Genomic DNA, 16,066 nt, shown 5'->3' on the forward strand with positions numbered 1-16,066 from the left:
GGAAACCTTGGGTGGGGCGCAAAGTCTCCAGAGGTTTCCGTTCAGGTTTCCTAAGTGGGACAGGGGCATTACTTGCCAAGTTTCTCCAGCATTTTGTGTTTATCTTAAGAATATCGATCAGGAAATTGGTAACATGGAAGGTAAAGGCAAGAACAGCTTTCAGGTGACAACAGTGACGATGTGGCAAGGTCAGATAGAGGTCCTCTCTCCAGTTTTATCTACGCCAAATGTGAAGCATTTTCATGCACTTCGTCCACAGGCTCAGAATTGAAACAAATACTTGAATGAACTGTTCCAATTTATCAACTGAAAAATGTATCAGTTGAGTTCTTTCTTCAATCCATCATGTTGAATAGACTTGCAGAAAAAGGGATTTCAGATTTTGAGGAAGAAGAGATTGACCAGAGAATACTGAAGAGTAAATTTTCAACAGGATGCTAACGCTGTTCAAAGGAATATTGTTGGATTTTATTTTTGGTTGTACCAGTCTCGTTCATTGTCATCTTGCATATCATCCAACAAAATAGAACTGATATTGGTGAAATGAAAATAGTTCTGTATGTTTAAAAGTACATTTGCACGAATAGCAGTCATGTTGAAAACATCATCTATGTTGCTTTTAATTATCTCAGGAATCTCCTTTCCAGCAACAAAATAATTAAAAGTAAACACTGAAATAATGGAAGGGAATTCTGGTTAGCAGTCATAAGGTCATGTGAGAGGAACAGAATTAGGCCATTCGACCCATCAAGTCTACTCTGGCATTCAGTCTAAACTCGAGAAAGGATGATTAGTGTGAGGAGTTGGAAGGTTTGTCTGGCCCTCTTTATGAAAGAACTACTTGCAATCTTCAGCCTCTTTTTGTTTTAGCATTTGTGCCATTGTACCTGACAGAGTTCATCCTTCAAAACACACCATTACTCTGCTAGCTCCTGTCTGAGTCTTTCGACTGAACAAAATATAAACATGACTAAATATAACAGATGTCAGAAAAAATAATCCAGCTTCTTTTTATTATTGTTTATTTTTCTAGCATTATCCATTGTGCATAATAATAGATTTTCTCATAATGCCTCTGAACTGTGTGTGGATTTGTGGCAGTTTGAAAATGCATGCCATTTATTTGACAGTAAGTGCTTAATCCGCGCCATTATGCATCTACATTCAGCTGTGCGGTGATGAAGAATTATAACAGGTTTCCTTCTCTTAATGTATGTTCATGTAAAGTAACCCCGTTATCCTTTGACACCATTGTGGAATAAATAAACAAAATCCGTAGGAGAAAAATCATGCTGATTTCATGTGCGCTGTGCTGAAATGTTATTTTGGCAGGTTGTCAGATCCTTTGTCTGTATCAGATGCAATAAGCTCACCTCGACACAGGGACATTTCCACTGATAACGTTGACAGGAGCCCATTCCATCAGAGTGGCTGGTGAGCGCGGCAGGCAGCTATGTTTAAATACACTTGGTTTAAAAATAGAGGCAGCACTAGATAATATCAAATATTTTTAATGTCCCTGGTTGAAATACATTCTGATAACACAGTGAATCTTTCGACTTGCACAAACTAATTTTGTATATTTTCGAAACTGATGAAAGCTTTTTTACTTAGGAACCAGGATTTTCATCATTCCATACAAGAGCACCTGGTGATAGAATCTCTTGTTAACACGAATACATTTTATTTTCAAATGTATTGTGCAGATCTTTTCATAACACGCTCATTTTGTGGATTCTTATTTTCCCTCCTGCCTATTTTTGATGGAATTATAATCCCAGTATTGCATTCATCAAGATTGTGGCATTATTTTTTCTATCACTGTTTGTGTTTAGAGTTGAAGAATTCTGTTCCCGAACATGACAATTACCCATTGCCACCTAGGCTTAGTCCCTCTTAATTTCCATCTTTTCCAATATTTTGTTCATAACGGAAAGAAAACAACAGGTTACTGATCCCCACAACTTTACCTATTAAACAGAAATACCAGATGAGGATGCCTAATAGTAATTTAAATTGGTATGATTTAATATATTTCCCTTGATTATGATATTAATTACATTATATCAAATCAGCTATTGCTAGGTAACTGACTGTGCTGATGCCTGATGTCAGCCTTTCCTTTAGGGCAATTACAGCAATTTGAGGCTCAGTAATTACCTGCAGGGAAAAAGCTTCAGGCCAAGTATCCATAAAATGCTGTGCATCTTCTATCAGCTTTTATTAAGAATACTGAGAAACTCTAGCAAATGAGGCTGCTAGCTGAGTGTTGGGATATGTTATAATTTCTTTTAGAAATACTGATAAAACAAGCTACACTTGAGCATAAATCAGCCTCTGTTTTTGCCAATGTTATTGCATTGAGTGTGTTTTATTGAAGTGATCGGTAATCTTTGGGTGAACATTGCAAATTAAAATGTTCAATATTCTTTATAATAAAATATTGTAATAATAAGACTTGTGATAGCTGCATTTGCCTTAACCATTAGGATTTCCCCAACATTAGCTTTGTCAAAATCACCTGCAGATTAATAGCTTTTGATTATTTGTGTTCCATCAGGAGATTATTGCGACTGACATCATCTTTAGTCTTATGATCCTTTGTAAAATACAAAAGTCTAATGAAAGATAGGTGGGCCGAAAGTCCTGTTTCTGCATTGTATCTCAAATCAAATAATTGAATGTTCAGCATCTGAGACGCACTGCTGAAGTTGTAGTGGAGACAGATCCGACTGTGGTATTGAAAAGGGAGCTGGATTTATATCTCAAACAACTTAATGTTCAGGGGTTATGGGCAGAGGGCAGAGGGCAGAGGAGCAGGGTCGTGAAATTGCTCATACATAGATCCAGAATGGACCCAATGAGCCAAATAACTTCTGAGAGTCTGTGCACTATTAAGCTCATGCCCTTGAATCAGTGCAACTCCATAAAAACAATAAATTACAATACAGTTAACTTTAACTATTTGAGCGCTAGTTTGCTTTCAGATGAAACCATCAGGTACCTTTGTGATCTGAGAAATAATTTTTGAATGGAGCCAGTATCAGTGCAGCTTAACAGCTCCACAATAATTATCATTTGTTATTCATAAGAGGAGATATAAAACAGCACACAGTGGTACAGTGGTGCAGTGATAGTTCCTACCTTACAGCACCAGCAACCCGGGTTCAATCCTGACTACGGGTGCTGTCTATATGTAGTTTGTATGTTCTCTCTGTGACCGGGTGGGTTTTCTCTGGGTGTCTCGGTTTTCTCCACATTCCAAAGACGGCAGGTTTCTAGGTTAATTGACCTTTTTAAATAAAAACCTAATTTGTAGTTTACGGGTGATCATTGGTCGGCATGGACTCAGTGGGCTGAAGGGCCTGTTTCCACGCTGTATCTCTAAACTAAACGGTAACTGCAGTATAATTATCTGGCAACATATTTTAAGAACATGAAAGCTAGGCATTAGATATAACAACAAACGAGCATTGGTGTGAGCTGTGGCTGTTTAATTTTGAAGTTGAAATAGATCATTTTGCCTGAGGGGTTTAATGAGGTTGTTTTCCAAAGATCAGGCTCTCTAGAAAATGAATAATTTTGTCCCCAGGGTCTGATTCAGACAGCCTCAGGTTGACAGTCATCAGCCTACCTGAAATATTATGACAAGGTAATGAATCTCAGTGAATTATTTGATGAAATCTGAGGCTGTTGTACGAGCTGATCAGACTCTACCTGGGTCTCAGTGCTACTTAATGACAGGAAGCATTTTGGAGCTGCACCATGCTGAGTGCCACCTCTGGAAGGCTCGTTTTTCTTTTGTTCAGTGAAAATGACAGAGAAGCGGCATCAATTGCTTGCATTCTCCTGTCAGCCAACAATCATGGGTGAAAAACTCCTTTGACAAAACGACGAGCTGGTTTCCAAATCAAAAACACATGAGAGCTTGTGCTTCTTGGAGTTATTCTCCCAGCGTACGGAGCTCCTGATAAGCGCGCAGACTCTGTGTAGAGTTTGTGAGTTCTCCAAACCAAATTAATATGGTTCATAAATGGAATGTATTGCTTGGTTTAATATGTATTGTTCTCCCCACACCACACTTATTGCTCTGAGCAGTTCCAGTTCCTGTGAAGATTCGTGTTGGTGTTGAGACAAGCATATAATGGCACTGAGTGGCGATAAGCCTGCACCGTTGATTAATAATTATTGATTCTTATTAGAAACATAGAAAACAGGTGCAGGAGTAGGCCAGTCGGTCCTTCGAACCAGCACTGCCATTCAATATGATCATGGCTGATCATCCAGTATCAGTACCCCGTTCCTGCTTTCTCCCCATATCCCTTGATTCCGTTATCCCGAAGTACTAAATCTAACTCTCTCTTGAAAACATCCCATGAATCGGCCTCCACTGCTTTCTGTGGTAGAGAATTCCGCACATTCACAACTCTCTGGGTGAAAAAGTTTTTCCTCATCTCAGTTCTAAATGGCCTACCCCTTATTCTTAAACTGTGACCCCTGGGTATGGACACCCCCAACATCAGGAACATTTTACCTGCATCTCACCTGCATTACCTCCCCAATCCTTTAATAATTGGATATGTTAGTACCAAAGACTAACTCATTCTTGCTCAGTGAACAAGTCATCTCATCAACTGTTGAACTCTCCTTGCACTTCATGCCCCCCCCCCCCTTGATATCACACAAACTTTACGGACAATATAAAAGCGAGATCTAGTTGAGGAGGTAGTTTTTAATGTTATTGTATGCAGGTGACTGAATTCAACAGAATGGGAACCATGGGCAGCAGTGTAGAGAGGTGCAAGCTAGTTGCTGTCAAGGCAACAGTGAGTTCTGGATTCAGGATGCACTGAAGATCGTATTTTGACAAATCACTTTTGCGCCGTTGAATGAAATGTATGTGGAAGAGACACTTGTGGAACTGGTGCATGGTTTTCATATATGCCGCAAAAACAGACAAGCCAAACGAACAACACAATTTACGTTATTGTAACAGCATTCTTTTTTTTGTGGTGGAACTATGGTGTACAAATGCTTAAATTAATATAAAAGACAAAAAAAAAAATGTCTTAACCCCTGTGAAATAATGCTGTTTCATAACCGTCTAATGGGATGAAATGGTTCCTTTCTAATAAAGTAATGTAATTAAACTGTCCTGCATTATTAAATATTAATATTAAAATATAAATGAACAGAATATCTGGGCATTAGCCAAATATTGTGCAGCTTTATATCAAGCTTTGGTGTTTCATATTGGTCAGATTCTGGATTAAAATATATGATTAAAAATTGAAACAACTGGGATTAATAAACTCACAGAATTCACAAACGACATTTATGCAAACCTAAATAAATCGGTGGACTGGCTCTCCCTAATTTTCTTCTCTATTACTGGGCAACTAATATTAAAAATTTAATCTACTGGATGGACGATACATGCCAACAAGTAAACTGGTTAAAAATGGTGAGGGAAGATTGTTTGTCTTTCAATATAGGCGCGATACTTCTCTCTCCAATGCATCTGAAGAAATCAATGTATGAGATAATCCATAGCACCTTACGAATCTGGAAACAGTTGAAATCAACCCTTAAATTGAGACATTTCTCTCTCCTCTTACCAATCGCCAATAATCCCTCGTTTAAACCGTCTACTTTAGACAAGGCGTTTGTACAATGGGAAAGCCTAAGAATTAAAAAGCTGGGAGACCGTTATGAGAAGGGGACCTTCCTCCTGTTTCAAGAATTACAGCTGAAATATCATCTGAAAGGTAGTCATTACTTCAGATATCTTCAAATACGAGACTATGTGAAAATACACACGCAAGATTGTCACTCCATGGGTCCAGATATACCAGATGAATGCATGAACAGAAAGGCGGATACAAATAAGTTAATATCCTACTTCTATAATACCCTTTTAAATGTACATATCCCATCGTCGGAAATAATTAGGCGAGCATGGGAAGACGAATTGGGTTTAACAATTTCAAAGGATAGTTGGGAGGAATATATTTTATATATACATTACTGTTCTCTTAATGTTAGGAACTCCCTAATACAATTTAAAATACTGCACAGACTCTATTATTCAAAGTCTAAACTGAACAAGATCTTCCCAAATGTCTCTCCTATCTGTGATAACTGTCTCCTCTAAGAAGCAACTATAACCCATTCTTTTGTTTCCTGCACAAAATTATAAAACTTCTGGAGGGGAATTTTTGATATATTTTCCAACATACTTAAAATGTAATCCCGACATAAAACTGATCACACTAGGTATGTCAGAGGCCTGTTCCGAGCTAACGATATTTCAAAGACGTTTCCTTAACTATGGCCTAATAACGGCAAAAAAAATATTACTTAAATTTTGGAAACAGACAACAGCCCCTACAGTGAAGTAGTGGATCACAAACATGTCCGAGACACTACATTTGGAAAATATAGGGCTTGTCTTGGCAGAAAAACCAGATCAATTTCTTAAGACATGGACACCCTTTACCGAATTCTTACAACAATATAGCATGGTGCAACACAAATTTAAATTTAAATCCGATGCTGGGTTGGGTGAGGCGGGCGGAGGGGACGAGGGGCAAGGTATATCTCCACTTTTCTTTTTCTTTTTTCTTATTTCTATATCTTTCTGCCACACTACTTTGATAGTTTAGGGGATTCTCTTTTGTTCTTCTTCAATCTATCTTTTCACATTCTACTTTTTTTCTTTCTTGTTTTCTTTTTCTTTTCTTTTTTCATTTTCATAATTTAGGTTATAAGGTTAAAAATGAAGCTGTACAATAATTGTATAATTTTAGATGCTGAATGTTTTATCTCTGTACAACTGCTACTAATAATAAATAAATAAATAATAAATAAAGATTGATACAACTAACTTTATGAAAATCATTTGTCAAATACAACGTTATTCTTTGTCCACCCTGTTCATTTTTGTATTTCAGCCAAACTTGTATTTTGTACCGAATTGTGATTATTATTGACAAAATTAGAGAATAAATTTATCGTATATTCATGGAGATTCCCTTTAACAACAACAAAAGCTCATTTACACTTTAATTAAATTACTTTTGTCTGGTGTACAGTATTTATTAGTGTACAAAACAAAGGTGCCCAAACATTGCTCTCTATTGAAATGTTGATTGCAGATTGTTTGAGTGAGGGTATTAGACATAGTGTGGAAACAGACCCTTCTGCCCAACTTGCTCACACCGGCCAACGTGTCCCAGCTACTCTACTCCCACCTGCCAGCATTTGGTCCATATCCCTCCAAACCTGTCCTATCCATGTACCTGTCTAACTGCTTCTTCAATGTTGAGTTGGTCCCTGCCTCAACTACCTTCTCTGACAGCTCATTGCATACATTCACCACTCAGTGATAATGATTTTCTATTATGTGTTCAGATTTTCTAATGGGACGTGTGTTGTTTTATATTAAAGTATGCAATATTCAAGAAGTGCCTAGCTGCTTTTTAACAATATGCTGCAATAAGCTGCTTTTTGCTATCCAAAAGCCCAGATATGTACCAAAGCATGACTCCATAGCATATGATGCCTTCAGAAATTGGAGTTAAATGAGCCCAAGGAGGGGTTCTGTCACAATCTGTCATCCAGTTGCACAAATTTCCCATTGGCACAATTTCAAGCAAAGGTCTTTGTGAGGCAGCGAAGAGCAGATCACCAGCTCCTAACTCCGACCACAAAATCAGGATGATCAATCGATGCTCAATCATTCCCCCTGAGATCCATTAAACAGCACAAGATAATGATTCACCCCATCTAGCCTGGTGGTTGTCTGTGTGGTTTAGCCTGCATTGGCTGTGTGGTTTAGGTTGTGTACTTACTAACTGAGCATTGAAGTGTGAGATTAGAATTATTTCTCCTTTTTTATGAGCTATGTTCTGATTTGATTTCTTTAAACTTTTGCTTTCAGTTCAACAACATAGCAAAATCTGTGAGCTGCTTCAGACACCTTGTGCAAGCTAATGTCCGAAATAAGAAGGTCCTCAAAGATGCAGTTAATCAAATACAGGCGAAAGGAATCACTGATTATAAAAAAGGCTTTATATTTGCTTTTGAGCAGTTGATGAATGTAAGTACACCCAATCTATTTGAAATGATTATGACACCACGTTGAGTTTAGTTCTGAAGTCAGGCTGTATGTTTGTTATGCATGTTCAATTTTGCAACAATGAAATTATTGATTGCAAATGATTCTGGTAACAATTTTAAGGATTTAAAAGAGGAAGAAAATAAAAGCGGAACATCTTTTGAGTGATCAGTGAGCAACCCGGGGGCAAGTAAATTACATTTTGTTCTGAAACATGCTGTGATTTTTAAAAAGAAATTAACAATTAACAATATGAGCAAAAATGGACCAAGCAAATTTTTATTATTGAGATTCGGCATTCTCAGAATCAGATGATCAGACAGCATTGAAGGTCTATTCCGCAGCACATTGTGGGAGAGTTATTCATCTGTTCCACTCCCATGTTTTCCCCCCCACACCGTCATTTGAATGTTATCATTCAATCTGTGTCTATCGTTCTTTCACGATAACGTACCATATATGGGAATTGTCACCTTGTCACTTCACATTCGGTTACCAGTATATCTTCAAACTGTATCATCTGATTACCGACACGCCCCTGGAAACTGCTTCGCCCAATTTACCTGATTTCTTAACGCTTCCATTGATCGTGCCAATAATAACAAGAGCTGCCAGTGGAAGTGATACCTGCTGCGACACGATTCCAGATGATTTACCCTCCTGAACATTTCAGTCTGGCAGCAAAGATACACAACGCCCAGTGAAGGACGCACCTGCCATGCAGTCCGTGATAAAATAGCTTCTCCACATTGATAGGTAGGATGAGGTGTACATGATCACGAGGGGCATGGATAAAGTGAACATTCACAGTCTCTTTTCCTGGGGCATAGGCTTAAGGTGAGAGAGGGGAGATTTAAGAGAGACCTCCTGGGTGACCTTTTCACTCAGAGGATAGTCTAGATCTGGAATCAGTTGCCAGTAGAAACCTGTAGAAACAGATACAACTTAGCTTTTTTAAAAGACATTTGGATAGATATGTGGATAGGAAGAGTTTATATGTCCAAATGCGTGCAAATGGGATAACTTGTCCAGTATGACAACTTAGTTGGTATGCACAAGTGGGCCGAAGGGCCTGTTTCTATGCTTTTATAGGTCAATGACTTCATGGCAATAATGACAGTCTGGCATTCGACAGGCGACCCTTGGTCGGCGGTCGATCAGAGTGTGGGGGAGAGGGGAAGAACAATTGAGGACCCGGCGTGGGGGGGAAGAACAATGGAGGGAGGGAGAACAAAGGGGAAGCCGGCGTACTTTGAAACTTTGCCAGCACCGTAGGTGGCCGCTATTTGTATACACTGGGTACTACAGAAGCAAAGAATTTCACTGTGCCGTGTCGCATGTGACAATTAAAGTTCCAGTATGGCCATTTAACCTTCTCTGTTCAAAGGAAGGCTGTTTCTTCGACTCTTTTCAAGTTTAACGCCAGTCATTCCAAGTATTCTCTGTTGATCCAATTGTCATTACAAACATGACAAAGAAGCTAGCATCCAGACCATGAGTCCTTGTTGAAATTGGATATTTTCCATTCTGTAAAGTCCAGAGGTAATACAAGGGAATCGAGGTAGTTCAAATGTTGGAAATTCCTTAAGTGTTTGTGTATATTATCAGCGTGAGTATTATCAGCATTAATTTTAAGGTAGTACTTTTAAGAACTGAGGAATTCTACTTGCAGAGCTTGCAATGTATAATGAAGCAGCATTTAAATGACCAAACTCTGTGTTCAGGCTGCATTTAATCAATAGCTATGGCAAAGGTCCAGTGCAAAACCTCTTCATGTGGATGCCACACTTGCATTGTAGATGTTTTGTTGAAATCAAGAAAATAAGGTGATAAAAGTATTAGGAGCTTGAAGCAATAATGGAGTATCATTATCAGGTGGGTGTCCAGGTGCTGGATTCATATCTATAGATGTGGTTAGAAGCTCGTTTTGATGCGACACAGTCCAAAATATAATTTTGTTCTGGTCATTTAACAGATGGAGAGGCAGGGCCACTGAATCTAAGCACAATATTAAAAAAGCATTTCATTATTTTCTATGTTCTGAGGGAGCATCATGAAATCTATAGCAATCTTACATTTATATTTATAATATGCCACATGAATAGAATTCACTGGATACAGATTTGGCTTCATGGAAGGAATCCGAGGGTGTTGGTAGAAAGATGTTCTTCTCGGGCCTGATGCCTGTGACCAGTGGTGTGCCTCAAGGATCAGTGCTGGGACCATTGCTGTTTGTGGCTTATCTGTGATTTGGATGAGAATGTAGAAGACATGATTAATAAGTTTGCAGATGATACTAAAGAGGGAGAAGTCAAACCCGGGCAGAACCTTCACTGTGAATGGTTGGACCTCGAGGAGTGTTGCAGACTAGAGGGGTCTCGGAGTACAGGTACATAGTTCCCTGAAAGTGGCATCATAGCTCGGGTGGTAAAGAAGGCTTTGGCACACTGGCCTACATCAGTCAGGGAATTGTGTATAGAATTTTGTACATTATGTTATAGTTGTGCAAGACGTCGGTGCGGCTGCATTTGGAGTATTGGTTTCAGTTTTGGTCACCTGCTGTGGAAAGAATGATCTTAAGCTGGAAAGAAGTGCAGAGAAGATTTATGAGGATGTTGCCAGGACTTGAGGGGCTGAGCTATAGGGAGAGGTTGGTCTTTATTCCTTAGAATGCAGGAGGCTGAGGGGTGATCTTATAGAGGTGCATACAATCATGAAGGGAATTAATAGGGTAAATGTAGTCTTTTATCTAGGGTACGGTATCATGAATCAGAGGCTAGAGGTTAAAAGTGAGAGGGGAAACATTTAATATGAACCAGAGGGGCGACTTTTTCACATATAGGTGGGTATATAGAATGAGCTAATGGAGGAGATAGATGAGTCAGGTACTATAACATCATTTAAAAGAGACTTGGACAGGTGCATAGATAGGTTTAGAGGGAAATGGTGCAAACACGGGCAAATAGACCTAACTTAGATGTGGCATGGATGAGTTGGGCTGAAGGGCGTGTTACTGTGCTGTATGACTCTATGATTCTATGATTACTTCTATTAATTTGGCAGATTATTGTCAAATAATTTAGATGAGTAGGCTATTGTCTTCCCCATGTCCTTTGTAATGTTGGTTGACTGCCTTCTGGAAGATCGTATAGTGAAAAATGATATTTGAAGAGGACTTGAATCCAATAATGAGGCATTTCTCTTTGGTTCCCACCTTTACAACAAATGACTTGGATATTAGGGAGGATATAATTTGTCTCGGGCTGTTTGGTACAAAGCCTCATCAACAGAGATGGTGTGGAACGTTAAACTTGAAAAGAATATCTAGAATAAAACTCAAACTTTGTAATAGAATCATCCGACAGGCTTGCAAAGCTGGATTGGAGATCAAGATGTCTGAAATATGTACCGTTATTTAGCTATATCATGCTGAGTGATTTAAGTGCAATTTAAAATTGAAATTGAATAGATGTTCCCTATTATTTCTTTGTAGTTCAATGTATCCCGAGCGAATTGCAACAAGATCATCATGTTATTTACAGATGGCGGGGAAGAACGAGCCCAAGAAATCTTTACAACATACAATCAGGAGAAAAAAGTAAGTACTTGTAAAGCTTATTAGTTTTGATACAAAAATACCGTGACTCCAATAATAGAATTGATTTTGACAGTATTGGCACGGATTGCAAAATTTCCAAATTAAAACCAAGTGAGTTTGGTGCAATAAGGAGCACTTTGTAATTCAATAGGGGGCATATTTTGTCTTGTTTGCAGAGAATTTAATCCAGTTTTTCTTTGGTCCCTATCTCGATCCAAGTATTATTTGGAATATCTTCAAAATGTAATGACATTGTAGATTTGTTGTCAGTCTGTTTCCCTAGAGCTGGGCAAATTATTTTAACGGGAAAACTGAAACAATAATTGGAATTCCATTAATTTTTACCAACACTTTACAACATAATTCTTTGTTATTTTAACACTACTTCTCCTATTCAATTAGTATGCTTGTCAGTCAAATGATATTAGTTCTGAAACACTATCTAACCAAAGCAAGGCATCACCAATGCATTATACATGAATCGAGCAAATTCCACTCGGATGAATAATCTTGCCACGAATTTCGTCTGTAGATTTGAACAAAGGGCACTAACTCCCTATAAGAGTGGCTAAGCTTTGAAATCAGATAGGCAGTTATTTGGAGTCGAGTTATTTCCTTCTGATTCTCATTATTGGTGAATCTTTCAATTTGCCTCTATTTCTGCCTTTCACTTATTTTAATTTCTGTACTCGATTCTTCACAGAATTTGGGGATCAGTTCCTAGCTAGGATGCTTCATGGCTCTTTGTCTGTGATGGTTGGTGTAACTGCTGTTCCTGGTCACACTGGTCCAAGAGGATGTTGCACCAGGTGGGCTAACTTAACACAGCAAGATCCCGTGTAAAGGCCCACAGAAACATTGCAGTCAAGAGACAGTGTAGTAAACACGGAAGATAGGCACAAAATGCTGGAGTAACACTGCGGGTCAGACAGCATCTCTGGAGAAAAGGAATAGGTGATGTTTTGGGTCGAGACCCTTCTTCAGACTAACACTGTGTAACTAACTAACTAGTAAACACTGTGCAGTTTGCTCTTATCTTACTGCAAGATGAGAGTACTGTTATTCATTTTTGATTTGCTCTTTTACTTCTTGATATTTTCAAATTTCACTAATTTTTCTGGGCTCATCAACCTTTTTTGTTGCGTGCAACCACTTAGTGGAAAGACTATACATGATTACAAACAAGCTGTCTACCATACTCAGATACAGGATGAAGGGAATAATGATTAGTGCAAGATAAAGTCCAGTAAAATCCAATTAAAGATAGTCTGAGGGTCTCCTATGAGGTAGATGGCAGCTCAGTGCTGCTCTCGATTTTGTGATGGGGTGGTTCATTTGCCTGATAACAGCTGGGAAGAAATTAAATCTGGAGGTATGCGTTTTCACACTTTTTGTAAACTAGCATCTACAGTTCCGTGTTTCTTTTCATTGGTTCTCCTTGAATCCAGAAGGCTGATGGGTTGGGGATGGGAAGTGCTTTCTCATGGGGAAATAACTTTATCCACAGACAATAATGCTTTGCCGAAGTTGCATTCGATAAAACAGAGTGGCTGTTTGCACAGATTACTGACCATCTTTTCTTAACCTGGTCAATGCCAGGACTAACCAAGCCATTTGTGTAAGTGGTTTCCACTTATATTGCAAAGGAACAATTAGTAGAAAATAAACTTTGAGCAGGACTGTGAGGAAAGCATCAGTTTGATTTGGAGTAAAAAACCCTTTGCATTTCAGATTTAGATTTTAGTCAGTCAGCTTATTGTTTAATTTGAAGCTGTCATCCAATCATTTTAACGGTATTTATCCCAGGCGATTCTGATAAGAAAAATAGAAAGATAGTACAAAGTGCCTGGAAAACGAGCAGTCATTTAACACAAGCTGCTGTTCTGTCATTATTTAGCTCTTCCCAGATGTGATGTTATGTTGTGTTTGCTGTATCTGTGTATCAGTTGGATGTATGCCGATTCTAAAAGTGAACATGAACTTGCAAACCTAGCAAACTGAAGACTTTTCCAGGAAACTAAATGTTTCAGAGAATCCTCTGTGATGTTGCATATATTGGGTCATCTGATGACTGGAAGCTTGATGTACATCTTGTCTTTGATACGAAATGTAAATAAATAAAGCCACATGGCCACTTTAATTGTAACCTTTGAGTGAGAGCCAGCAGCATTTTAGTAAGATAGACACACAATACTGGAGTAAATCAGCGGGACAGGCAGCATCTCTGGATAGAAGGAATAGGTGACATTTCGGGTCGAGACCCTTCTATTATTATTTAGCTGCTTGCCAACTTGAACAGGCACTTGTGTAACACTCGTGTTCCTTCCCATCTCAGAGTCGAGAATTGTGATCTCCAGAACATGCCTGTTACACCTGGCAAGGGTAGAGTGGTTCTGCATCCGACCTCTTGATCAATATCTAGCAGGAATATTCATTCACGTTTGGTGGGAGAGGTCCTCTTCCCTCATTTGATGGGTTCTGAGAAATTCTGAAGTTCTAACTCAATTCGCCATCCATTGGTTGGTGAAAGTTAATTGCAGATCTGCTGATATCGTAGCCAGTCGGAGTGTTCATCCAACACTTCACCACACTCTCCAGATAAAGGGAATTAAGGTAAGATAATTGATCAACATATCCAATACAGTGGCACAGCGGTAGAGTTGCTGCTTTACAGCACCAGAGACATAGGTTCGATCCTGACTACTGGTGCTGTCTTTATAGAGTTTATAGGTTCTCCCTGTGATCGCGTGGGTGCTCCAGTTTCCTCCCACACTCTAACGATGTAGAGATTTGTGGGTTCATTGGCTTTTGTAAACTCCATAGTGTGCAGGATAGAACTAATGTACGGGTGATCGCTGATCGACGTGGATTCAATGAGTCGAAGGTCCTGTTTCCATGCTGTATCTCAAAACTAATCTAAAACAATCCAACATAATCTACACATTGCAGATCAAAATACAGATACAACATTTACAGGACATTTGGAATCGGTGCATGGATAGGACAGGTTTTGGGATATGCGCCAACGTCAGCAGGTGGGACTAGTATAGATGGGGTATCTTGGTCGGCATGAGAAAGTTGGGCCGAATGGACTGTTTCCGTGCTGTATGACTCTGACTCTAAAATACAGATACACCAGAATACAAAATACTGTAGATCCTAGGCATCTGAAATAAAAACCGAACATTCTCTTCTCATCCACACCACTGGTCAGATTCTTTATACTTTACTGCTGCATCTTGCAAGCTTTTGTGTTATTAAAATAGCCATGGAGGTATGTATTCTGTTCCTTTTGAAACGCCTTTTTGACAGGTTATACTTGGCTCTGTTTATTATTTCACACTATATCTCCCCTGTAAGGCATCTTTCTTTAAAAAAAGCCGTGATCTTTATTGTATTGTCTTCCACTGGGAGGTTTCACTGAGGCTTCTTCCAAAATTAGCTGTTCTTGGCATTATGTGTTTGTTGCAAACAAGCTAAAGCAGAAGATAAATGTTTGTTTCATCTTCATTGGTCATGCTTTTGATTGTATAACACTCTGTCAAATAAAAGTCTGATAAAATGCACTAAGAGTGAACATTGTAAATTAAATCATTTTTAAGACTAACTGACATGTTAGGGGCAGTGGGTTGCCTTTTGGTATGTTCAAGCCTTGCAGTGAAATGTAGGTGAGAAACATATTGATTTATTGGGCACTATGAGGTTGAACCAATTTGCAAATCCTCTGCTATCTTCAACAGCTGCGGCTCGCCTGCAGTCCGTCTGTTTTCTTTTGTCTTGTTCTAGTTAAATTTTAGTTTATTAGGTTGTGTATATATGTGTGTGGGGGGGGGTGAAACATGTTTTTTTGTCTCTTCCTTCGGGGGAATGCGACTCTTCTTGTCGTATCCCCCTTCTCTGCCTCGGTCTGCGCTGAGGCCTAATGGCGGAGCTGGCGGCCTCCAACTGCGAGCCGACCTCGAGGCTCTGGAGGCAGAGCCAGCCAGGACTTGCCAGGCCGAATTCGGAGCTGAGGCGGCGTTCCGGTGGCGGTGGCCCGGCTTCGGGGCTTCGGGGCTGAGGCGGAGTTCCGGCTGCGGCGACCTGAATTCGGGGCTCAGCCGCGGGCCCAGTGGACGGCATCGTCGGGAGCTCGCAGGTCACAGGTTGGTGACCTGTTTTTCCGGAGCTCCCGCAACTACAGCTGCGTCCGCTGGACTGGAGGGCGGCAGCTATGGCAGCTTCTACCACACCAGGCCACGGAGCTTGAACCGGCCCATTCGCGGAGCTCGGTTGAACCGCGGGACTTATTCACCATCACTCGGTGGGGTCACAACATCTGAAGCCTGAATCACCTCCGCGCAGAGGGA

General features: G+C 39.6%; 1 protein-coding gene across 9 annotated transcripts in view; it reads left to right on the plus strand.

The window, feature by feature from the left end:
* Nucleotides 1-16,066, plus strand: part of cacna2d1 (calcium voltage-gated channel auxiliary subunit alpha2delta 1) — a 515,041-nt gene that overhangs the window by 360,644 nt on the left and 138,331 nt on the right. For all 9 annotated transcript variants that reach the window (XM_033039801.1, XM_033039800.1, XM_033039804.1 and 6 more), the window contains 2 exons: nt 7,943-8,101; nt 11,613-11,717. In XM_033039801.1, the coding sequence (XP_032895692.1) occupies nt 7,943-8,101; nt 11,613-11,717 (264 nt within the window). The remainder of the gene's footprint in view (nt 1-7,942; nt 8,102-11,612; nt 11,718-16,066) is intronic.

The sequence above is a fragment of the Amblyraja radiata genome, chromosome 21 (genome assembly GCF_010909765.2).
Source record: "Amblyraja radiata isolate CabotCenter1 chromosome 21, sAmbRad1.1.pri, whole genome shotgun sequence".
Classification (NCBI taxonomy): Eukaryota; Metazoa; Chordata; class Chondrichthyes; order Rajiformes; family Rajidae; genus Amblyraja; species Amblyraja radiata.